The sequence below is a fragment of the Temnothorax americanus genome, unplaced genomic scaffold, assembly GCF_048541705.1.
Source record: "Temnothorax americanus isolate GAGA-0224 unplaced genomic scaffold, ASM4854170v1 Scaffold24, whole genome shotgun sequence".
NCBI classification, from domain to species: Eukaryota; Metazoa; Arthropoda; class Insecta; order Hymenoptera; family Formicidae; genus Temnothorax; species Temnothorax americanus.
In genome coordinates, this window is record NW_027509381.1 from 1,832,210 (window position 1) to 1,851,715 (window position 19,506).

The window sequence follows — 19,506 nt, forward strand, 5'->3', positions numbered from 1 at the left end:
CGAGAACAACGAGCGAAGCGCGAAGATCGCGACAGACGCCCGAGAAAAAGGGAGAAAAATAAACAAAATAAACAAGAGAGCCCGACGCGGCCGACTGACGACTGACGGAGCGGCGAGTCTCGCCAGTTTGAATTTCGCGCGGCGCGTCCCTGCGTAGCGCGCGGTGGACCCCGTGGCGCGTTGTTATGATCTATCATGGCGGAATGTAGTGTTGTGGCTGCTCGGTGTCTATGTCAATTTTAGAGTGGTGCAGCACGGAGGAAAGGAGCGCGAGCGGCGATGCGAGCCGACGGCGATCGTTGACGGGTATTCGCGTGAGATAATCGTGTTCCTACGAGCGCCGGTATCGCGGGAGTGGCTACCACGTATCGCAACGGGCACTCGTCGTTCGTCGCCGCCGCCGTTGCCGCTGCCGCCGTCGCTGCCGCCACCGCCACCGCTGCCGCCGCCGCCGCCGCCGCTGCCGTCGTCGTCGTCGTCGTCGTCGCCACCGCCGTCGTCGCCGCCGCCGCCGCTGGAAAAGGAGTCGGGCACAGCGGAGCGGAGTGCGGAGTGCGCCACACGCGCAGCGTTCGCTGACCGAGGGTTGTCAGTATCCAAACTGGAGAAGAGCCGTGTCGTCGTGCCGGCCGAGACGACGAGTCTAGCTATCTCGTTTATTTCGACCCTACGTCGCGGTCGCCGCGACACGTGAGAGTCGCGAACGCGCCAACTTTTCCCGCGCGCGATCCGCCTCCCGGATAGAGAGCTCTCATCCCCCGCGGGGAGGAGATCGCCGCCTAACGGTCCGTCCAACGTGCGGCGCGTGTACACGGCTCCGCGGTGGACCTCGCGAGAGGAGCCTGTCGAAGGGGGAAACGCGACACACGTTCGTACGTGACGCGCGTCCATTGCCCATGCTATTCGTCGAGCTCGCCGTTTCACGGTACGCACATATGATTGTCGGCCGATCGGGATCGGGGCCGAACTGGTGCGCGTAGCTTGTGCACGTTGTCTACGAGGACCCGCCTTAGAGAGAGTCGCGGACGTTGGATGCGGGGGCCTTTCGACTGAGAGACCCTGACGCCCTGGCCGGACGTTTTTGTTTATACCAGCACGTGTGACGCAATAACGATAAATCTTGATGGGTCGTACAAGGGCACGCGGGAGTCTAACATATCCAGGTTTTTGTCCGTTCGTTGCTCCAACAGGTATCTGAGAGTTCTCTCGTAGAGACCAACCGCCAGAGGAAGCTAAAGATTGTGCGGAGTACGGAAAGGCATGCGGATTTGTTGGTGATACGAAGAGTGCGCTAATTAGTTTCGCAATATGACGGATACACGTAGAAGAGTAAAACTGTATGCCCTCAATGCGGATAGGCAATGGGACGATCGTGGTACGGGTCACGTTTCCTCTTCCTATGTAGAAAGATTGAAGGGAATTTCCCTCTTGGTAAGAGCGGAAAGCGATGGCTCTCTTCTGCTGGAGAGTAAAATACAACCTGATACTGCGTATCAGAAACAACAGGTAATCGGAGAACGCATCCGTAAAATTGCTTTTGACTCTAGCAAAAATCTATACTTGTCTCAAGCGCGACACACGGATGTTATCGATTAAATATTGCGCTCTACCGTTGCTTGGTTATCTAAATCTTGTACAAAATTTTCCAATCTAGTTGTAATCTTTGTGAAACAATGGAAAATTAAGTATAAATTATGAATAAATCAATGTGTGTATTTTTTTTATTTGCTTATTATAAAATTTAAACGAACAAAAGAATATTTAATGGTTTTATATTATAGAAGAATCTATATTTCTTATATTATTTTACACGTCAACGTATTAAGGGCTGGTTGTTCCAGCCTGTTGCTAAACTACCTAACGGTTTAATCATATGTATGTCTTTGTTTATCCTTTACATTGGACAAAGATAGACGTGTGATTTAACTATCGGGTAGCTTTAATAGGTTGGAACAACCGGTCCTAAATGTATAATTAATGATTCGTGATGCGTGTATACATATGTATACAAATAAATATGTGTGTGATTTTAGGATACTCTGATAGTATGGTCCGAAGGAGACAATTTCGACTTAGCCCTGAGTTTTCAAGAAAAGGCCGGCTGTGACGAAATATGGGAGAAAATTTGTCAGGTTCAAGGCAAGGATCCATCTGTAGAAATTACACAAGACATTGTGGAAGAATCTGAAGATGAGCGGTTTGATGATATGTCGGATGCAGCACCGCCTATCGAATTACCTCCGTGTGAACTTGGTCGATTGGAAGATATTAATGAGCTCATAGAAAATTGTTTAACGTCCCCGATGAGAAAAGAGAAATTAGCGGTGGCACTAGAGTCCGAAGGTTACATTAAGAAATTGCTAAATCTTTTTCGTACGTGCGAGGATTTAGAGAATATTGAGGGATTGCATCATCTTTATGACATATTCAAAAATATTTTCTTGCTCAATAAAAATGCATTGTTTGAAGTTATGTTCAGCGACGATACGATTTTCGATGTTGTTGGCTGTTTGGAGTACGAGCCAACGTTATCTCAGCCGAAGAGGCATAGAGAGTATCTTCGACAGTTAGCCAGATTTAAACAAGCAATTCCTATTACAAATACCGAACTACTAGCTAAAATCCATCAAACATACAGAGTTCAATATATTCAAGATGTAGTGCTGCCAACCCCGAGTGTATTCGAGGACAACATGCTGAGTACATTGAGTAGTTTTATATTCTTCAATAAAGTTGAAATAGTGACTTTGATACAGGACGATGAGAAATTTCTTACTGAACTTTTTCGTCAGTTAACGGACGAAGCAACGTTAGATAGCAAGAGACGCGATTTAGTCCTTTTTTTAAAAGAATTTTGCAACTTTTCGCAAAATCTTCAGCCGCAGGGAAAGGAGGCGTTTTATAAAACGTTAACAGCACTTGGTATACTTCCTGCTTTAGAAATTACTTTGGCGATGAATGATGCACAGACAAAAACGGCCAGTATAGATATATTGACTTATATCGTGGAATATTCTCCAAGTGTTGTACGAGATTATACATTGCAGCAGATAAATAACACGGAACAGGACCAAATGTTAGTGAATGTAATAGTTGCTCAACTTGTCGGGGACAGTGATCCTGAGTTGGGTGGAGCGGTGCAGTTGGCCGGTGTACTACGTTTACTTCTCGACCCAGAGAACATGATGGCTTCTGTTAACAAATCAGAAAAGACTGATTTCTTAAATTACTTTTACAAGAATAGTATCGGTACTCTGATAGCCCCTCTCCTGGCAAACACGATTGGAGAACGACCCGCGAGAGAGGATTACAGAACGGTACAACTTTTGGGATTGATCTTGGAATTGTTATCGTTCTGTGTGGAGCATCATACGTACCATATTAAAAACTGCATATTGAATAAAGATTTACTCAGAAGAATATTGGTTTTGATGAAGTCGACACATACATTTTTAGTGCTATGTGCATTAAGGTTTATGAGAAAGATTATAGCGCTAAAGGATGAGTTTTATAATAGGTATATAATTAAGGGTAACTTGTTCGCACCCGTATTCGATGCATTTGTAAGAAACAATGGCAGATATAATCTTCTAGACTCAGCCATACTGGAAATGTTTGAGTTTATCAAATTGGTAAGTAGTTGTTGCTTTTGCTTCGTTCAAGGAAAATATATACGAAAGAATTTCTAGTATTGTACTATGATTTTGTTCTATGACGTTTCAGGAGGATATTAAGTCACTATGTTCACATGTTGTTGAAAACTTTTCAAAGGAACTGGAAGCAATTGATTATGTACAAACATTTAAAGCATTAAAGTTAAGGTATGAACAACATCAAGACAAGTTGAAAGATCGTGATAGAACTACAATTGACAGGTATATATAATGATGTATCTCTTTTTTCATACTTATAATGAAAAAAAGGTAAAAGAACCCAATTGTGTTAAATATATTTTAGACAGATTAATATAAAGATTAATAAGACTAGACAGATTAATAAAGTTTAATAGACAGATTAATAAAAACTGACGGTACAATCATTTTTATTTTCTAAGTCATATTTAATGGAATTATTTATGTGTAGTGTCCCATCAATCTTGCGGAACAGTCGGTATCGAAGGGACCAGAGGCAGCTAGACGAGGAAGAGGAACTATGGTTTAATGAAGAGGAAGAGTTTGATGAAGGTGAGATAATGATATCGAACAATAGCGATAAATCTTATATTTCCAATTTCTGCTAAAATACTATTATCATCCTTAAATTTTGCACTCAATTCCATTTTTATAGATTCGAAAAGTCATCAGCAACAACAACAACAGCAGTCTGTATTGAACAACAATACTGCTAATAATAACATTACCTCGCAACAACCACAAATCAATAATAGCTCGTCAACAACGAATGAATCACCAATTGCTTCGGATATAAATCCTACTCCGGCTATTGGCACTGTGGAAAAAACGGGAACCGCGCTGTTCAAAAAGGTAAAACAAGAAAGACATACATAGTATATACATTTGAAATATAATCATACAGCATCATTTTAATATGCAACTCCATGTAGTTAAATTGACTTTTACGTTGCAATTTGCATCAACAGATAATTTTATGTTAATTTACAGGGGTTAGTCGATTATGAAGGAGATTCTGATGAGGAGGATGAAGATTCAGAATTAAGTCCTTCCCCAAAACGACAACGATTGTCATAGTAGGCAAACTTGGAAAGAACAAGAACATTTGTGATTTTTAATTGCTATTATCATTTCATGACCTTCCTACGTGTAAAAACAGATCTATCTCCTCGGAAGAGACATAGATTGAGCTTTCTTGCTAAGGAATGGACACAACAATAAGTGCTTTTAAAAAAAATGTATAGTGGACTCATTCACATAGATCCGTCTATGTTGACATGTGTATAGTATGTGAAACATAAATAGGGTCTGAATGAAAACTTAAGTAAGTTACGTCGATCGGGGTGTATCGATAAAACAAAGGAAGAATGAACTTTCTTTAATGAAATGAACAGTGGTAGTATTGCGGCATGATATGATGTAGCGTGATGTACTGTATAATGCGTTAAAAAAGTAAGGGATACTAAACAAATCATAGAGAGTCCATTCCACTTGTCTGGAAACATCTTGTGCACTAGGAAAGATAATCTCATGGATAATTATGGATAGTCTAAGAAAATTTGGCCAAAATTAGCCAAGTTTAATGACTTACGGATACACAGGAGATCGAAGCGTACACTTAGATAGACAGTGATAAATTAAGATGTCATAGTTGACTTGTGACGTCAAAATTGAAATATCACAGTTAAACTGTGTTTAAACTGTAATCAAAGTGTGTACCACAGTTATCTGATAAGTCTACGAAGAAGGAACTTACAACGTGTTGTAAGACCAAATTCGGAGAAGACAAAGAGTACATGATGTACCGCACAAAAAAACAACCGAGCGTTTTGTTTTGCCATTCGTAAGTTTCCTATCGCATGCCGTGCGATAGAGAGCGGTTCTTCAGTCAGCGGGTCAGGCACTATGAAACTTTATCCAGTTCGACAGAAGTAATATTTAGTTTGTATATATATGTATATTTGTAACGATTGTAAAACAACCACACTCATGGATTAAGCAGAAATACGCAATTTCTTTAAGGATTTAGTTCCCTTTGAAATACTTTCAACAAGCTTTTCGGTTGTCAATGTAAGTAGTAGTAATTGTACAATAAATATTTGATTTATGTATATTTATCAGTCTGCACTTCATGCCCAATGTTAATCCTTGATGTGTAAAGTATAACCTGAATGTATCGCGAAATGCTTAAATATTAAGCTTATGTAAAGTGTTCGTATCTGCATGATGGGCAAAGTGGGCAGAAAAGCGCTCTGTAAAAATAGATTATATACGATTTAGCTTTGTTAAATCATAAACATGTTTAATACAACATATAATTTATATATTGGATTAAAAAAATGTCAGAAGAGATGCAATATAAAATCTTAATTTGTATTTGTGCTTAATTTGTATTAAATTTAACAAAAGATAGAGCATATAATGAATTCGTTTTATAGAAGTGAATAACATTTGAAATTTTATATATATATATATATATATATATATATACATATATAATTGCTTTAAATTGAAGTTTAAGTTTAACTTTACAGTATCATATCAGAGAAATAGATTTATATCTATTTGAATCAGCTCCAGAAAAAAGGTGTCTTCTTTGCACCATTTATGCAAGCGGTAAAGCTTACAGTAAAAATGTAATTTTAGCATTTATCACTATACTTATAATTCCTATAAGTATATCGCATCGATAACATTCATTTCTACATCGTTTTTGGTTGAGTTAATTTTCAGAAAAATATTACAAATTAATGTACAGATTTTTCAACTATATGCCTAATATCCGAAAGAATTTCCAAGACTGCTTTAGGACTGTAAGTACATAATGCTTGAAATATTGCAGTGGAGATACACATGTACACATATACATATATATTAATTCTTACTGTAGCGAAAGAGATTCGAAAGTTAAATTCAATCACACAAGATAAACAAATTGTGAATATCTGAATAGGCAAATTCGCTGGAGCTGAGTGATACTTGTACATAAAATGTTGTGCAACTTGGACTGATCACAAAAAAAAGAATGTAACAAAGAAATGTAATATTAATTAGTTAAGTAAGATAATGCTGAGTAATGTTGTTCTTTATGTGTTTTACATATATCCACAATCTATTCGATAATAAAGAACAAATATATTAAGCCTAGAATGTTATTGGGTGTAAAGAATGTAAGTAAAAAAAAGAAGAACAAATGAATTAATATCTAAGTGATATTAGAGAATAAAAATGCGGTCACGTGCTAATTAAATTGAGAAATTTGATATGTACATTTGTACAGAGTGTGTTACGCTCTTATACATTTTGTCATCAATGGTACACTTTATCATTTGCAAGCTTCGACATTTTTGTTTTTATTTTTATATTAATATTTATGATATATCGTATTAAATTTTGAAGTTTTGAGGAAACATAATGAGCTGGAACATATTTTCCTATCGTTACGAATTCATATTTGTAGAATAAAAATATACTTTTAATATAAAGTAAAATAAAACTACAATCCAATTAAATTTACAAGCACAAGATCGTTATAATCTCATATTTATTGGCTGCTCTGAAGACGTTGGTGTTTTATCATATGAAGGATACAGGGGAAAAACGATCAATCACCATCCAGAGTAACTTTGAAAAAAACGTTAGTTTTAAGTTTCAAGACATCAGATAGTTTTTATACGTTACGTATATTATAGATTTTCAATACTGGTAATGAATATCAGAACGCAGTCTTAGTGTTTACTTAATGTTTATATTGTTGGACTCTGATGGTTCTACCCCACAAGCAAGGGCTATGATCGTTTTCCAGCACGGTACAATGCTTTCAACTTTGTTTCCAATAAATTGTAACCGTTCTCGATCAAAATGAATAAGAATTAAGAAAGTTCTTTGGAAATGTCATAAGATAGTATTGATCAGATCAATTTTGACAAAAAGTGAACTTTGATCGTTTTTCCCCCTGTACCCTTTATATGTCTTCTATTAAATATATTTCATATTTATTATGGTATTATTATATAATATAGTTTTTTTGACCGTATGATATGACAGTCTAAAACATTCTGCCTCAAAAACCGTCGCCGAGATCGCAAATACATTTTTTCAACCACCCCCCACATCGATATAATATTAAAGAAGGAAAATATGTGTGTGTGTGTGTCGAGACGTGCACACATTGTACAATATCACATGCTAATACTGGCATGCGTTTTAATTATATAATAAAACAAGATAAGAAGCTTTTTCTTTGAGAACATATATATATACATATATATATATATATATATATATATATATATATATATATACACGCAGAAAAAGAAATCTTTTTATATGAAAAGCTATTCGAGAATTTTGTGAATTAAGAGCAAGTATAAGATATACAATCTTGTGTGTATTATGGTAATAAGTGAATGAATTGTAATTGAAAAAGGATATTTTGCATTTTATTCTACTGGGGAATGAAAGAAACAATCGGCAACAAAAGTGATATCTAAATGCAGGATTCATAGCACAAAACACGCAACTATTGTAGAGAAAGTTGTTTAACTTTCACAAATTCTTTGCCCATTATTGTACCATCAGATTCTAACTTGATTATAGCAAATATTCATTTCTAATATGAATTAGTTGAATTTAGTTGATTGTTATAGTATTAAGTAGAGATTGATATCTGCAGCGACAGGAAAAGAGATAATTATATTTAATTTGAAATTATAAAACTAATTATAGTTATAATAAATATATATATTAAATATCCACGACACACATATATTTCTATATTGTATATGTACATATTATATATAATAGAGAGAATTTATTTTACATGCTGCAGACAGACATTGGTTTCCATTATTCTACGTGGAAATATACTTTAGTATTTAATTAAATAATGATCACAGAAAAGTTAAACATTTATACATATAACGTACTTATTGCTGGTATTATGCTATGAATCCATTTCATTTGTTAGAAAGTAGACTGCAACAGAGTGAGAATGGTAAATGTGTGTTATACGAATACAGTGTGTTGTAGAGAAGTGCGAAGAGTATTTAATTAAATAAAATTTAAAATTAGATGAATACTTATTAGCGAAGCTAATCTACCTTAATATCTACTTTGAGTTCCCGTTGAGTAAAAAACAACATGCTTGATAATTAGCTTGTGATTTAATCTAATTAACATGTAAAATAATTGTAGATTTTTAATATTATTTTATAAAATTTTTTCATATATTTATACTTATAAATGTGCACTTCAAATCCTTATTATTGAATATTTCATACTTATATAAACATATTCTTATATACTTCTATAGTAGTGAAAGAAAACATTCTTTAAAAAATGCAGTATATATTTCTTTTTTTATTAAACGTAGTTTTACTTGAAAAATCAGACTTTTGATAAGATAAAACAGTATAGGTGGATATGCTTGCAGATATATTAAATGTTTTACTTTTCTATGGAAATATTACTTAGGAATAAAAATATTCTTAAAACAACAAGACGTAAAAATATAAAAACTCGTAGATTTTCGCACATTTCTCGCAAACTATGTCTGATACACGATGTCTAAATATGATTTTGCACATACTACTTTTCTAGATATCAATTATTTACTCCTTTGTGTGAAGCGCTTTACTGGAATTGCGAGTTTAAGACTTCTACAAATTAATTATGAGAAACCAATATATATTATATATACATATATTATATATATATGTATATAATAATGCGTAATTAAAATTACTTGTGCACAACTTCAGCTTTCAGTCGGGCTGCAAGAGCCCTTCGTACTTGAAGTATCGAAGGATCTACAGCTTGCGCTGCTTCTAGTTCTTGCTGCCCTTTCATAGTCGCTTCAGCAATTACTCTAGCCGAGCTCGGTCGAGTTTTGTTCGTTTCTAGCTGTTGGCTCCTAGCTTCCTTTTTCAAAGCTACGAGTTTGTCTCGCCTGGCTTTCAGATATTCTTGCCTCTTTTTAATATCTTCCGCATTCGTCTGCAATAAAATGCGTAAGTGATACAATATGCGTATAAGCGATGTACGCGTATTGACATCGCATAACTGCAAATAAATCAGAAGTAAATACCTCTTCATCTTCATCAGATTTCTTTTTTGAAGTCGGTATTGGCTTGAGAGGCTCCATCTTCCTGAGTTGAAGTTCGTCTAACGGCTCTTCGTCAGCGGACACGGCGGCACACTCAACTTCTTCCGCTGACTCGTCGTCCGAAGTATTTCGAGAGACGTCTTTCGACTTTCTCAATGCTTCTTCCAATAACGCTCTTTCATTGCGATATTCGGCAGCTAAACGCTCGTGTTCAGCAATTAACGTTGTTTCCGAGGACACGCCTGGTTCCTCCTCACTCTGATCTTCCAAAACACGTTTGCTGTGCATACACATACGAAAAATATATATAATTCCTGTTTCTCCGACACAAAAATCATTGATTTTTAACGTTTTAATTCTTGTACAATGGTGGTTAGTGGTTAGTATATTAATATATTTATGACATAACGTACCGTATCAAATCTTCCATGACCAGTTCGTCGTCGAGGAAACCGTCCGTCTCGTACACGAGGGAGGCAGGTGTGAGACCGTATTTTTGTTCGATCATATTTAGCGCCTGCAGCTGGAGCTCCAGGTTCTTTTGTATCATCATCCTTTTGAATATCTCGTACTCATTCGCCGCCCATATTTGTTCGAATAGATTCTATCAAACATGTGGCAAAACGTATAAATTTTCAAAGAGAGAAAGACGGCAATTCAATTGTTAACAAGCAAATTGTACCGCGTGATTTTTGTCTTTACCATTTATTTTTACATGGATTAATCTCTCTAAGTATTATAAATGTTCAATTTTCTTTTCTTTTTTAATCTTATGAAACGAAACATAATTCGCCAGCATATGCGGGCGTACGTATGTGCGTGTAGCGGTCATACTTGTTGAAAATGTATCGGGATCTTTGTGTCTCGGTTAACGGTGCAGGCGTGCTCGAATTGTTCCGGTGTGATACCCATATCTTCCATAAAGCACCCGAGCAGCAAGTCGACCAAGTTTTTGTACTCCTGATATATTTTCCGATACTCTTCGCAGTCTTCGGTGTTGGCCTCAAAAACTACAAAACATGTTAGAAAAACTTTATATACTTATATATTTATGTTATTACGTATGAAATGCGCCTTGTCACGTAACACTCGGCAGAAAGTTTTCCAATTTCACAAAGGCTTCCGCTTTCGTTGCAGAATAAATCTATGAATATATCCCAAAAGATATCGATAGAAACGAATGTGATTTCGTTACGAGCTACACGCTACGCGATCTTTCTTTTTCTTACCGCGTATTAAAGATTTAGTTGAAGAACTGACGAGCTCCCCCCGTCGAGAGAAAATACAATATAAAGAGAATATTTCCGACACGGGGCTATACGAACCGAGGGACTTTTCCTCGATGAAAGTCAGCAGAGGTGATGACCAAATGGGACCTTGCAGAAATCCAATCAAGGAATCGAACACCCAAGCGCTGTCATCCTTATAGTTCATTTCGTCTGGATTGTTTTTAAACGTCACCTCGTGAGTTCGCACACTTGCGTCGAGTGTCTCCTCCGCAATAGTAGGTACGTCTCCGACGCCGACACTTCTCTTTTAACTTAGCAAGTTGTAGTCATAGTTACGACGGACAAAACATGGGCCGTTGGAATTAGACTTGCGCCGGTATTATTCATCAGAATCGATGAGCGTGTCTTCTTTCGGTCTCGATTAGAGGTAGATATACCCGGAAATCACTGCAAAATATGCGGAGTATTTGAATATTTATCTTGGCGAATATATCGAATCTCTTCACCTGATATTCGTTTATATCAAGATATATAAGTGAAAAGGTTCATTATAGTTTTCGCTAACTGCAAGGTCCGCAAGAAAAATTTTATATCGTTTGCAAAATGCAAAACACTTATTAATTTATAAGGCATTTTCAATTTTTGTAGTATACGGTATTTTTCATGTCTCCTGGAAAGAAAAGAATAGGATTAATCTAAATTATTTATTTGAAATTTGGAAAAATGGATCTACCATCTTTTGAGAATGCTTCTCGAGATTTTCTGTTACAGAGAAAAATAATACATATATGTAACAATTTAAAATTTAAATTTAAATTTCTACGTAGAATTCGCACGAATTAAAACACGCTGGTAAGAAATTTTGCAGCGATCAATTCTGCTGGTCGAATTCATCGCTAATTAAGTTAATCAAAAAGTTTAATTACTTTCGTGTTAGTGTTATTCGTTAACGAAAGCAAAGAGAGAGAGAGAGAGAGAGATTCATCAATTTCTTTTCAAAACTTCGCCGTGCCTCATTCGTCAATGCGCGCAGAAAATAACATACGCGACGCGCCGCGTCCGAGAGAGAGAGAGAGAGAGAGAGAGAGAGAGAGAGAGAGAGAGAGAGAGAGAGAGAGAGAGAGAGAGAGAGAGAGAGAGAGAGAGAGAGAGAGAGAGAGAGAGAGAGAGAGAGAGAGAGAGAGAGAGAGAGAGAGAGAGAGAGAGAGAGAGACGTGACACAAAAGTTTATATAAATAAAACAAATGGGCGGGAGCGAGGGGAGCGGGAGGAGGAGGAAGAAGAGAAAGGGAAGGGAATCGACGACTACGCGCTCTCCCGGAGCGCTAGAGAATTTTCTGGCCGCGGTCGGTCGCGGAGGATCCCCCCACCCCCCTGTGGCCCGTAGCCCCCGTGAGTGCCGGTAGTGCCGGGCGCGCGCCGGGCGCCGGATCAGCGATCACAGCGCCCGCGAGAGAGCGCGTTGTCAGATTTGTCAGCGTCCGCCGTCGCCGCGTCGCGGCGACAGAGTCAACATCCGGCGAGAGGCAGAGATGCGCACGTTTCGGCGCTCGCCGACGGGAAAAGGACGCCGCGATCGCGATTTCGGCACATGAAAGTGAGATGAATGGTCGCGGTACTCGCGATACGAGGACGTGGGCCTGAGAAGCGCTGGGCTTCCGGGACAGGACAATTCGCGAGGGCGATTCGAAATCCGTTGCCTCCGCCACCGCGAACGTTTCACGGCGTTGCCGCGTATACGCGACCGTCATCACCGCTGCCCTCGTCGTCGTCGTCGTCGTCGACGATCCGTCAACCGTCGGGCGGCCGCGCGGCAGAGCCGCGCCGATGCGCCGCGCGCTGCGCGTTCCTCGCGACTCTCCTCGCGAGTGCTGCCGGTGCTGCGTGCTGCGTGCCGCTGTTGCATCGAATCGAGAGCGGCGCGATCTCTCGTCGTAGGGCGCGTTACTCGCGCGGGCTCCCCCGCCGCGTACTCCCGCCCGACTCGAGGACAATAACGGAGCCGGAGCCGGACTAGCCGGAGCCGCTGCCGCGTGCATCCCGCCCGCCGCCCCCGATCCGCGCGGCTCCATTATCCCGGCGACACCGTCGCCGCGCCGCCGTCTCGCGGGTCTCGCGTCTCTCAAGCGGCGGACCGGTCCTTCCCCGCCCTTCCCCCGCTGCCGTCGGCGACCCGGCGAAGGCGAAGCTAGGCTTGCCGCGAGACGACAGCAAACACGGCGTGGACGCACACCGGACACGAGGTACATCGCACATCGGCATCGGCGCGGCACCGCTCTTTTTTTCTCAGGCCTCCTCGCGGGCCCGCGACACTCGCGAGCGAATCGCGAGGGGAGGGGACAAAAAAGATCGAAGGAGAGGGTTAGGAAACGGCCAGAAGTGGGCACTGTGCGTGTGCGTGTGTCCTAAAAGGGACCCTGCTAGAAGACGGAGAGGGAAAGACGCGGCATGTAGACGACACGCCGGGGAATGTACGTCGTTCCCGAGACACCCGGCGCTCGCTGTCGAGCCGGAGCCGGAGCCGGAGCCGGAGCCGGAGTCCTCGCCTCTTGTCTTCCCTGCGCGCGCGCGCGCGAGAGAGAGAGAGAGAGAAAAACGCGTGCTCGTCCGTGTTCCGTGAAGGGAAATCAATTTTGGGCGCGTTGAGCCCCCCCTCGGGTCGCCCGACCGGAGGAGACAACAACGCGATGACGTTAGACGAGTCTCTCCGTCCCTTTCTTTTTCGCCCCAGCCGAATCGTCACGTACGTCTCTCTCTCTTTCTCTCGGCCCGCACATTGTTCGCACGTCGTGGCTCCGACGTTTCTGCGTTTCTCGTTTCCCCTCCGGCCTCCTCGGGCTAGACCGACGCCGTTTTAAAAATATACACCGACGCGCTAGATTGTCCGCCGGAGAGCGACGGGACACTTATCCGGCGACGATCAAGTACGCGCGATGTTTATGTTTCTGCCCGCGCAGGCGGGGAGGGCTGGGTTGACGGTGAGGGGCGGAAAATCGTGTGTTTTATGTCGACCGTGAGTCTTTGTTGCGCGACACGTCGCCACCCTGCATGCCGAAAGCGTGACCGGGAGAGAAAGAGAGACGGAGAGAGAGAGACAGACAGACACGGACCGTTCCCGGAAGCGTTTTTGATTCACGGTGCATTTATCAATTTGTATATTCGCGTTTTCAGCCGCCTCGAGAATCGCCGACTTCGAATTGTTAACTGTAATCTCTGTTTATTCCGGCGAGAGCCGTTTGTGCTCCGCTCTATTGGTTTTGCACGTGCGACGTTAGTTTTCACGAAGAGAACGAAAGACTCGTTCTACCAGTGTCGCCTTCTTTTTCTCCTGCGATGCGATCTGCGTTTTATGCATCGAGCGCAGGAACATTGGTAGAGTCAATAATCGGTGTCTTTCTGTAGAAACATCTCACAAATACCGATCACGGTTAAACGGAGACGTAAACGCGATGTGTACCCCACGTACTTTTTCATTCCTACGCTCCGAAATTATTTGTGCTTTTATAATACTTGTCCTTCTGAAGTTTATGTCCTTCGGAAGTTTGTGCGTAATTAACGATACGCGTGTGTGCTTTGTCGCAGAGTCATGTCGTCAGGAGCAGGCTCTAGCGGAACTGGACGAGGACGCGGTTCCTCCTTGGCAGACAATAAACCGGACAGTAAAGAAGCTAAGCCAAATCCAAAGATGTCGAAAGCTTTAGGAACGTCCGCTAAGAGGTAATGCAATAGACTTGTTTGAGTTGTTTCGCAATATGGTAATTACGTGTAGTTAAGTTAACAACGCAGATTAAAGTAATTTGTGTGGTCGCTAAATACTTTCAATATTTTTATTCAGGATACAAAAGGAATTGGCAGAAATTACGTTAGACCCACCTCCTAATTGCAGGTATGATATCGATTGCTGTCGCACATTTATATTTCTTTTTGGAACAATTATTTTGAAATTACAGCTACGCGATAATATGAATTATGAAATTTAGATACCTCACGAGAATGATAATGTAGATAATGGAATTAATTGCTGGTTAATTCATTTTACAGCGCAGGACCGAAAGGTGATAACTTGTATGAATGGGTTTCTACCATATTGGGTCCTCCGGGTTCGGTTTACGAGGGTGGTGTGTTCTTTCTTGATATACATTTCTCGCCGGAATATCCCTTTAAACCCCCTAAGGTAGGTTAGGTTGATTTGATGGTTTCATCGATTTTATATTGCGTGCGACAATACTCGCTCACACAGAATTATAACGTCAAAGTGAAGAAAATAGATAAAAAGTATTATTTGAAATATTGATATATCTTTCCATGTGAGACTCTTGAAATATCTGTATGTTTTAAAATTTAAATAAATGACGGTTACATTAATATTCATTACGCAATAAATAATTCAAATAAGTGGATCAATAACTTTCGATAATGTATCTTCGTAGTAATTAAAGATCGTTATAACGTTAACTTACATATTGTTAATCACGTTGTATTCTTAAAGCTCCCCTTTTACTCGTTGATAAATAATTATCTGCAAAGAGGCTGGTAAATATTGCATCGATCCTTTGCATCTATAAAATTTTCTTATAAAGTTTGCAGTCATTTTATTTAATTTAGCTAGATAGTGCGACGTACGCTTTATGCAACTCTTATATTTCCACAAATGTTTTACTTTACAGGTTACATTCCGAACACGCATCTATCATTGCAATATAAATAGTCAAGGAGTTATCTGCTTGGACATATTAAAGGACAATTGGTCCCCCGCGTTGACAATTTCAAAAGTCTTATTGTCAATATGTTCCCTTTTAACAGACTGCAATCCAGGTAGGCGCACTATTCGTGATAATTTATTTAAATTTGATGTACGATATATGTATCTTTCTCGTTCTTGGGATAACATTCTGTGAATACCGTATATTTTCTTTTATATAATTATTATAATTATTACGTGAATTTCTCTCACATAATTTTTTATCTTACAGCTGATCCACTGGTAGGTAGTATAGCCACGCAATACCTACAAAATAGAGAAGAACACGATCGCATAGCGCGGCTTTGGACCAAACGCTATGCTACATGAGCATATTCTTAATTCGTATTAAACTCCTATTAGTCTCATGCCAACTTATGATCATTGCCGCTCTCATACAACTTGTCTCATATGTAGCCTGTACACATCTTTATCTATGATCATGTTGGTCGAATAAACACGAAGCGAGCGAAGACCGTTTGAGATCAGCTCAAACATGATTGTGATGTGCTTTTATGTAGAGTATGTAATGTGCCTAAGACGGATGAATGTGCGTGTAAGTGTTTGAACTGTGTGCTAGGGCATAACGAGACAGAGGAGTTTTTTCACTTAAAAAGTTACAATGAGATAGTATTTAAATGAATTGTATTGTTCACAAACAATACCACCCACAATGCCGCTAATGTTTTTAGAATAGGAGATAACATGAACAATATTGGTAATCTAAACTGTAAGTAATTAATAGATCTATATGCGATAAAACGTAAGTGTAGAGGCCCATTTTTCCGTAATTAAACTCCAATATTTTTATATTGAATTGTCTTAAATTTAAATTATTATGTTCGCACATGTGACGCCTAACTCAAGATGTAAGGCTAACAGCATGGAACTATAATTTACCTACTGCAAAAACTACCGCATTCAATTTTGTGTTCATAATACAGTAATTATAACGTTCTGCACGCGAGAGAAGCAGACGTCATGCTTGCGCTAGCAGACATAATTAAATTGTCTGGGCCCACCCGCAAAAATATATATTGTAACTGTAAATAAATATTATTTACTGTATACTTAAATGATAGTACATTTAAGAAATTTGTCATTCTGTGACCTGGATTTATATTCTGTCTAAACTACACATGTATGCGTAAATTGATGTTTTACCTAGTGATTGCACCAATATATAATCCTGGTTCACTAATTCTGGCTAGCATTTTTTTTTTTTTTTTTTTTTTTTTTTAGCGCTAACCAATGTTGGTGCAATCCACCGCGTTCTTAAACTTTTCATATTTTATTGTATCTGAAGAGATACTTGCATATCGATTTCGTTGCACACTCGAAATCTAAAATCCGAGCATGCTGAAAACACTTTTTCATTATCTTCAATGTGTCAGGTATACGTGTAGATCTCCTAAATAATTTCTCATAGTTTAAATTAGTTTTTTATATCATGTGACAATTAGACGAGCAAGGTGATTAAAATCACTTTGTACATATCTGTTCTAAAATATAGATAGTTGCTTAAAAATATCGGGTAGTGTGAGTGTAATTACAGTAATTAATTTAAAAAAAAAAGAAAGAAAAGAAAGCGAAGGAGAGAGAAGCTTGCTTAACGAACACTGATATTGTACAGTTTATTGTGTAAAGTGGACACTTTACATCCTTTTCGCCACGAAATTCGAGGAATGTAAATATTGCTTGAAATGCATGTGCGGAATATGCGAATCGCGTGAGTTCCTACTAATGACAAAAAATTGAATATTCTTGGACCTTAATTTAGTCGACGAACTTTGGCTTCTTATATTTTGTAAGCCAGTATGCAGTTTTTATCTTTATGAATTAAAAGATAGGTCTTAATCCCGTCTCGGGATTGTAAATAGATCGTTATACATAAGGTAACACATGTACATGTCCAGGTGCATTTGAAAATTATCAGAATATTAACAAAACAATGGATCTCGCAGCTCTTTTAAAACCAATCTGAAAATTGAAGCGCATTAAAGTCTCTTGTAAAGAAAAAGGATGAAAAACAAAGATAAACTCATTGTGACATTTATGCCATACGGTTTTGATAATCTAAAATTATAATATGCCGCAAATGTCCGTTAATCCATGAAGACTCTTTTGTTTTTATTTGCGCATATAAAAGGTATTAATATCAAAAACAAAAAAGCAAATGTACGCAGGTCAGTCTTATATATTGGTAAACAATCTTTTAACTAATAATATAACGAACGAAATACAATTTATTATATGCTGGTCTTTTCAATAGTTGTTATTGTTACCTTTCCTTATATTTTCTTAAAAACAATCTTTTTAACTAGATATTCTACACGATTTAGTTTAAATTTAGATCAAATTTGTAAAGGTTCAGAAAAATGGGAAGGATTTTGATTGAAAACACTACTTGTTAGTGTCATTAAATTTATTAGTATACATAAAAGCTAGATGAATATGATGTGCTAAGGACATGTTGGCTCCTAAAATGCCGTAAATTAGTTATATTGTAATAACGATATTACATTTGTATCACTTTAACGATACTGACTTATAATTTACGTTTATAATAAAAGTAACATAAGCAGCCAAAATAGAATTTAGTACAAAGTCATTTGCGTATATGCGTGTGTGTGTATATATGTGTGTGTTTGTGTTTGCGTGTGTTTGTTTGTGTGTGTGTAAATGTATATATATAATATCTATAATATGTATATATTGTATGTAAAATACCAATGTTAGTTAATACTGATTACAATAATCTTCGTCAGTCTTTTGCGTTGCCTGGTACAATTAATACATACAGAGTCTAAAATTTTCAATTAAAATCTCTGACAAAACAGATGATTTTATATAATCAAAAGGAGCAAACGTTTTGGACAAGTGCTAGTTTCAAAGCTACATTACGCATGATTGATAGATTAATATCATTGAAATGCTTTCTAATCTCTATTAACTTATAACATAAACGTTATTATGTTAGGCACACTTTAATATCTCATAGCTATTATTTCTATGTTCCTGCGATTATGGTTTATCCTACGGACGTTCATGTTTATTTCTGAGATCTTGTGCATTTGCCACTGTGTACGTGTGTCTGTGTGTGTGTCCCGATGATAAATTTAAATTATTTCAACATTATTGTAAAATAGTAAATATATCAATACTCTTTGTTCTTACATATAAATTATTTGCAATAAATACGTTCTCCATTTTTTCAGACATATACACGTTCTAATAACGTTCGGTATATATGTCTAAAAGGAATGTTATAAATTTCCATGCATTTGTATACACAAGACTACAGAAACTTACATAATTCATTTTGAATCGTGGTACTTGAATTCGTGAAATCGACAAGACGCAGTGAAATTTCTAACTTTTTTCCCCTTTCATTTGTTACGTATAAATCTAAAAAGAATACTGTACATTTTCGGTGTACTTAAACGCACATAATGTTATTCAATGGCATCCAATTGGCATCCAATTTTAAGTTGCATTTACAAAAAATATTTCTCCTTTGAATGGAAGCAAAAATGAATAAGTAGTTTTATATTCATTCTCATTTAATTCCTTTTCCAATATTATATCGAAAACTTTTTCTGAACACTGGAAAATGGAATCCTATGAATAAAGGTTCAAGAAAAGTTCTATTCATAATTTTAATGTATCACATAATTGTTCTGAAGCATTTATTTCTTTTCAGAAATAACTTGTTACTCGGTAAAAAATAATGTTAATCCTTTTGCTTTGGTCCCAAATATGAATGAACTTAGCGCTAAACATGCACAAATGTTTTTG

At 38.3% G+C, this 19,506-nt stretch overlaps 3 protein-coding genes across 14 annotated transcripts; 2 read left to right on the forward strand and 1 right to left on the reverse strand.

The window, feature by feature from the left end:
• Positions 1-213: 213 nt before the first annotated feature.
• LOC143898802 (serine/threonine-protein phosphatase 4 regulatory subunit 3-like) lies at positions 214-8,712 on the forward strand. The gene is made up of 6 exons (XM_077408528.1): positions 214-1,506; positions 2,034-3,632; positions 3,724-3,875; positions 4,084-4,184; positions 4,288-4,484; positions 4,623-8,712. The coding sequence occupies exons 1-6, from the start codon at positions 1,309-1,311 to the stop codon at positions 4,707-4,709; spliced, it is 2,334 nt and encodes a 777-aa protein (XP_077264654.1). The 5' UTR covers positions 214-1,308; the 3' UTR covers positions 4,710-8,712.
• Positions 8,713-8,855: 143 nt separating this feature from the next.
• Positions 8,856-12,801, reverse strand: LOC143898807 (cilia- and flagella-associated protein 36). Of its 3 annotated transcripts, XM_077408538.1 has the most exons (7): positions 12,587-12,801; positions 11,701-11,729; positions 11,064-11,414; positions 10,573-10,748; positions 10,152-10,342; positions 9,721-10,018; positions 8,856-9,629 (listed from the first exon to the last, which is right to left on the reverse strand). In XM_077408538.1, exons 3-7 carry the CDS (start codon positions 11,170-11,172, stop codon positions 9,375-9,377), a joined length of 1,029 nt encoding a protein of 342 aa, XP_077264664.1. In that variant the 5' UTR covers positions 11,173-11,414; positions 11,701-11,729; positions 12,587-12,801; the 3' UTR covers positions 8,856-9,374. The 3 variants fall into 3 exon arrangements, with proteins under 3 accessions (XP_077264664.1, XP_077264665.1, XP_077264663.1); XM_077408539.1 differs by lacking the exon at positions 11,701-11,729; XM_077408537.1 differs by lacking the exons at positions 11,701-11,729; positions 12,587-12,801 and adding an exon at positions 11,894-12,235.
• Positions 12,427-17,970, forward strand: Ubc2 (ubiquitin conjugating enzyme 2). 10 transcript variants are annotated; one of them, XM_077408553.1, is made up of 6 exons: positions 12,427-12,564; positions 14,550-14,684; positions 14,803-14,853; positions 15,009-15,141; positions 15,635-15,782; positions 15,941-17,970. In XM_077408553.1, exons 2-6 carry the CDS (start codon positions 14,554-14,556, stop codon positions 16,036-16,038), a joined length of 561 nt encoding a protein of 186 aa, XP_077264679.1. In that variant the 5' UTR covers positions 12,427-12,564; positions 14,550-14,553; the 3' UTR covers positions 16,039-17,970. The 10 variants fall into 10 exon arrangements, with proteins under 10 accessions (XP_077264679.1, XP_077264674.1, XP_077264676.1 ...); XM_077408548.1 differs by lacking the exon at positions 12,427-12,564 and adding an exon at positions 12,989-13,210; XM_077408550.1 differs by lacking the exon at positions 12,427-12,564 and adding an exon at positions 13,294-13,438.
• The last annotated feature ends 1,536 nt before the right edge of the window (positions 17,971-19,506 follow it).

Coding starts and splice junctions, on each gene's coding strand:
- Ubc2 (XM_077408545.1), top strand. CDS start 13,901: ATGTTTATGTTTCTGCCCGCGCAGGCGGGGAGGGCTGGGTTGACGGTG. Junction 13,981..14,549: donor TCGTGTGTTTTATGTCGACC/GTGAGTCTTTGT, acceptor GCTTTGTCGCAG/AGTCATGTCGTCAGGAGCAG. Junction 15,783..15,940: donor TTTAACAGACTGCAATCCAG/GTAGGCGCACTA, acceptor TTTATCTTACAG/CTGATCCACTGGTAGGTAGT.
- LOC143898802 (XM_077408528.1), top strand. CDS start 1,309: ATGACGGATACACGTAGAAGAGTAAAACTGTATGCCCTCAATGCGGAT. Junction 1,507..2,033: donor CTGCGTATCAGAAACAACAG/GTAATCGGAGAA, acceptor GTGTGATTTTAG/GATACTCTGATAGTATGGTC. Junction 4,485..4,622: donor GAACCGCGCTGTTCAAAAAG/GTAAAACAAGAA, acceptor GTTAATTTACAG/GGGTTAGTCGATTATGAAGG.
- LOC143898807 (XM_077408539.1), bottom strand. CDS start 11,172: ATGAACTATAAGGATGACAGCGCTTGGGTGTTCGATTCCTTGATTGGA. Junction 10,749..11,063: donor CATCGAGGAAAAGTCCCTCG/GTTCGTATAGCC, acceptor CATGTTTTGTAG/TTTTTGAGGCCAACACCGAA. Junction 10,019..10,151: donor GTCATGGAAGATTTGATACG/GTACGTTATGTC, acceptor GTGTATGCACAG/CAAACGTGTTTTGGAAGATC.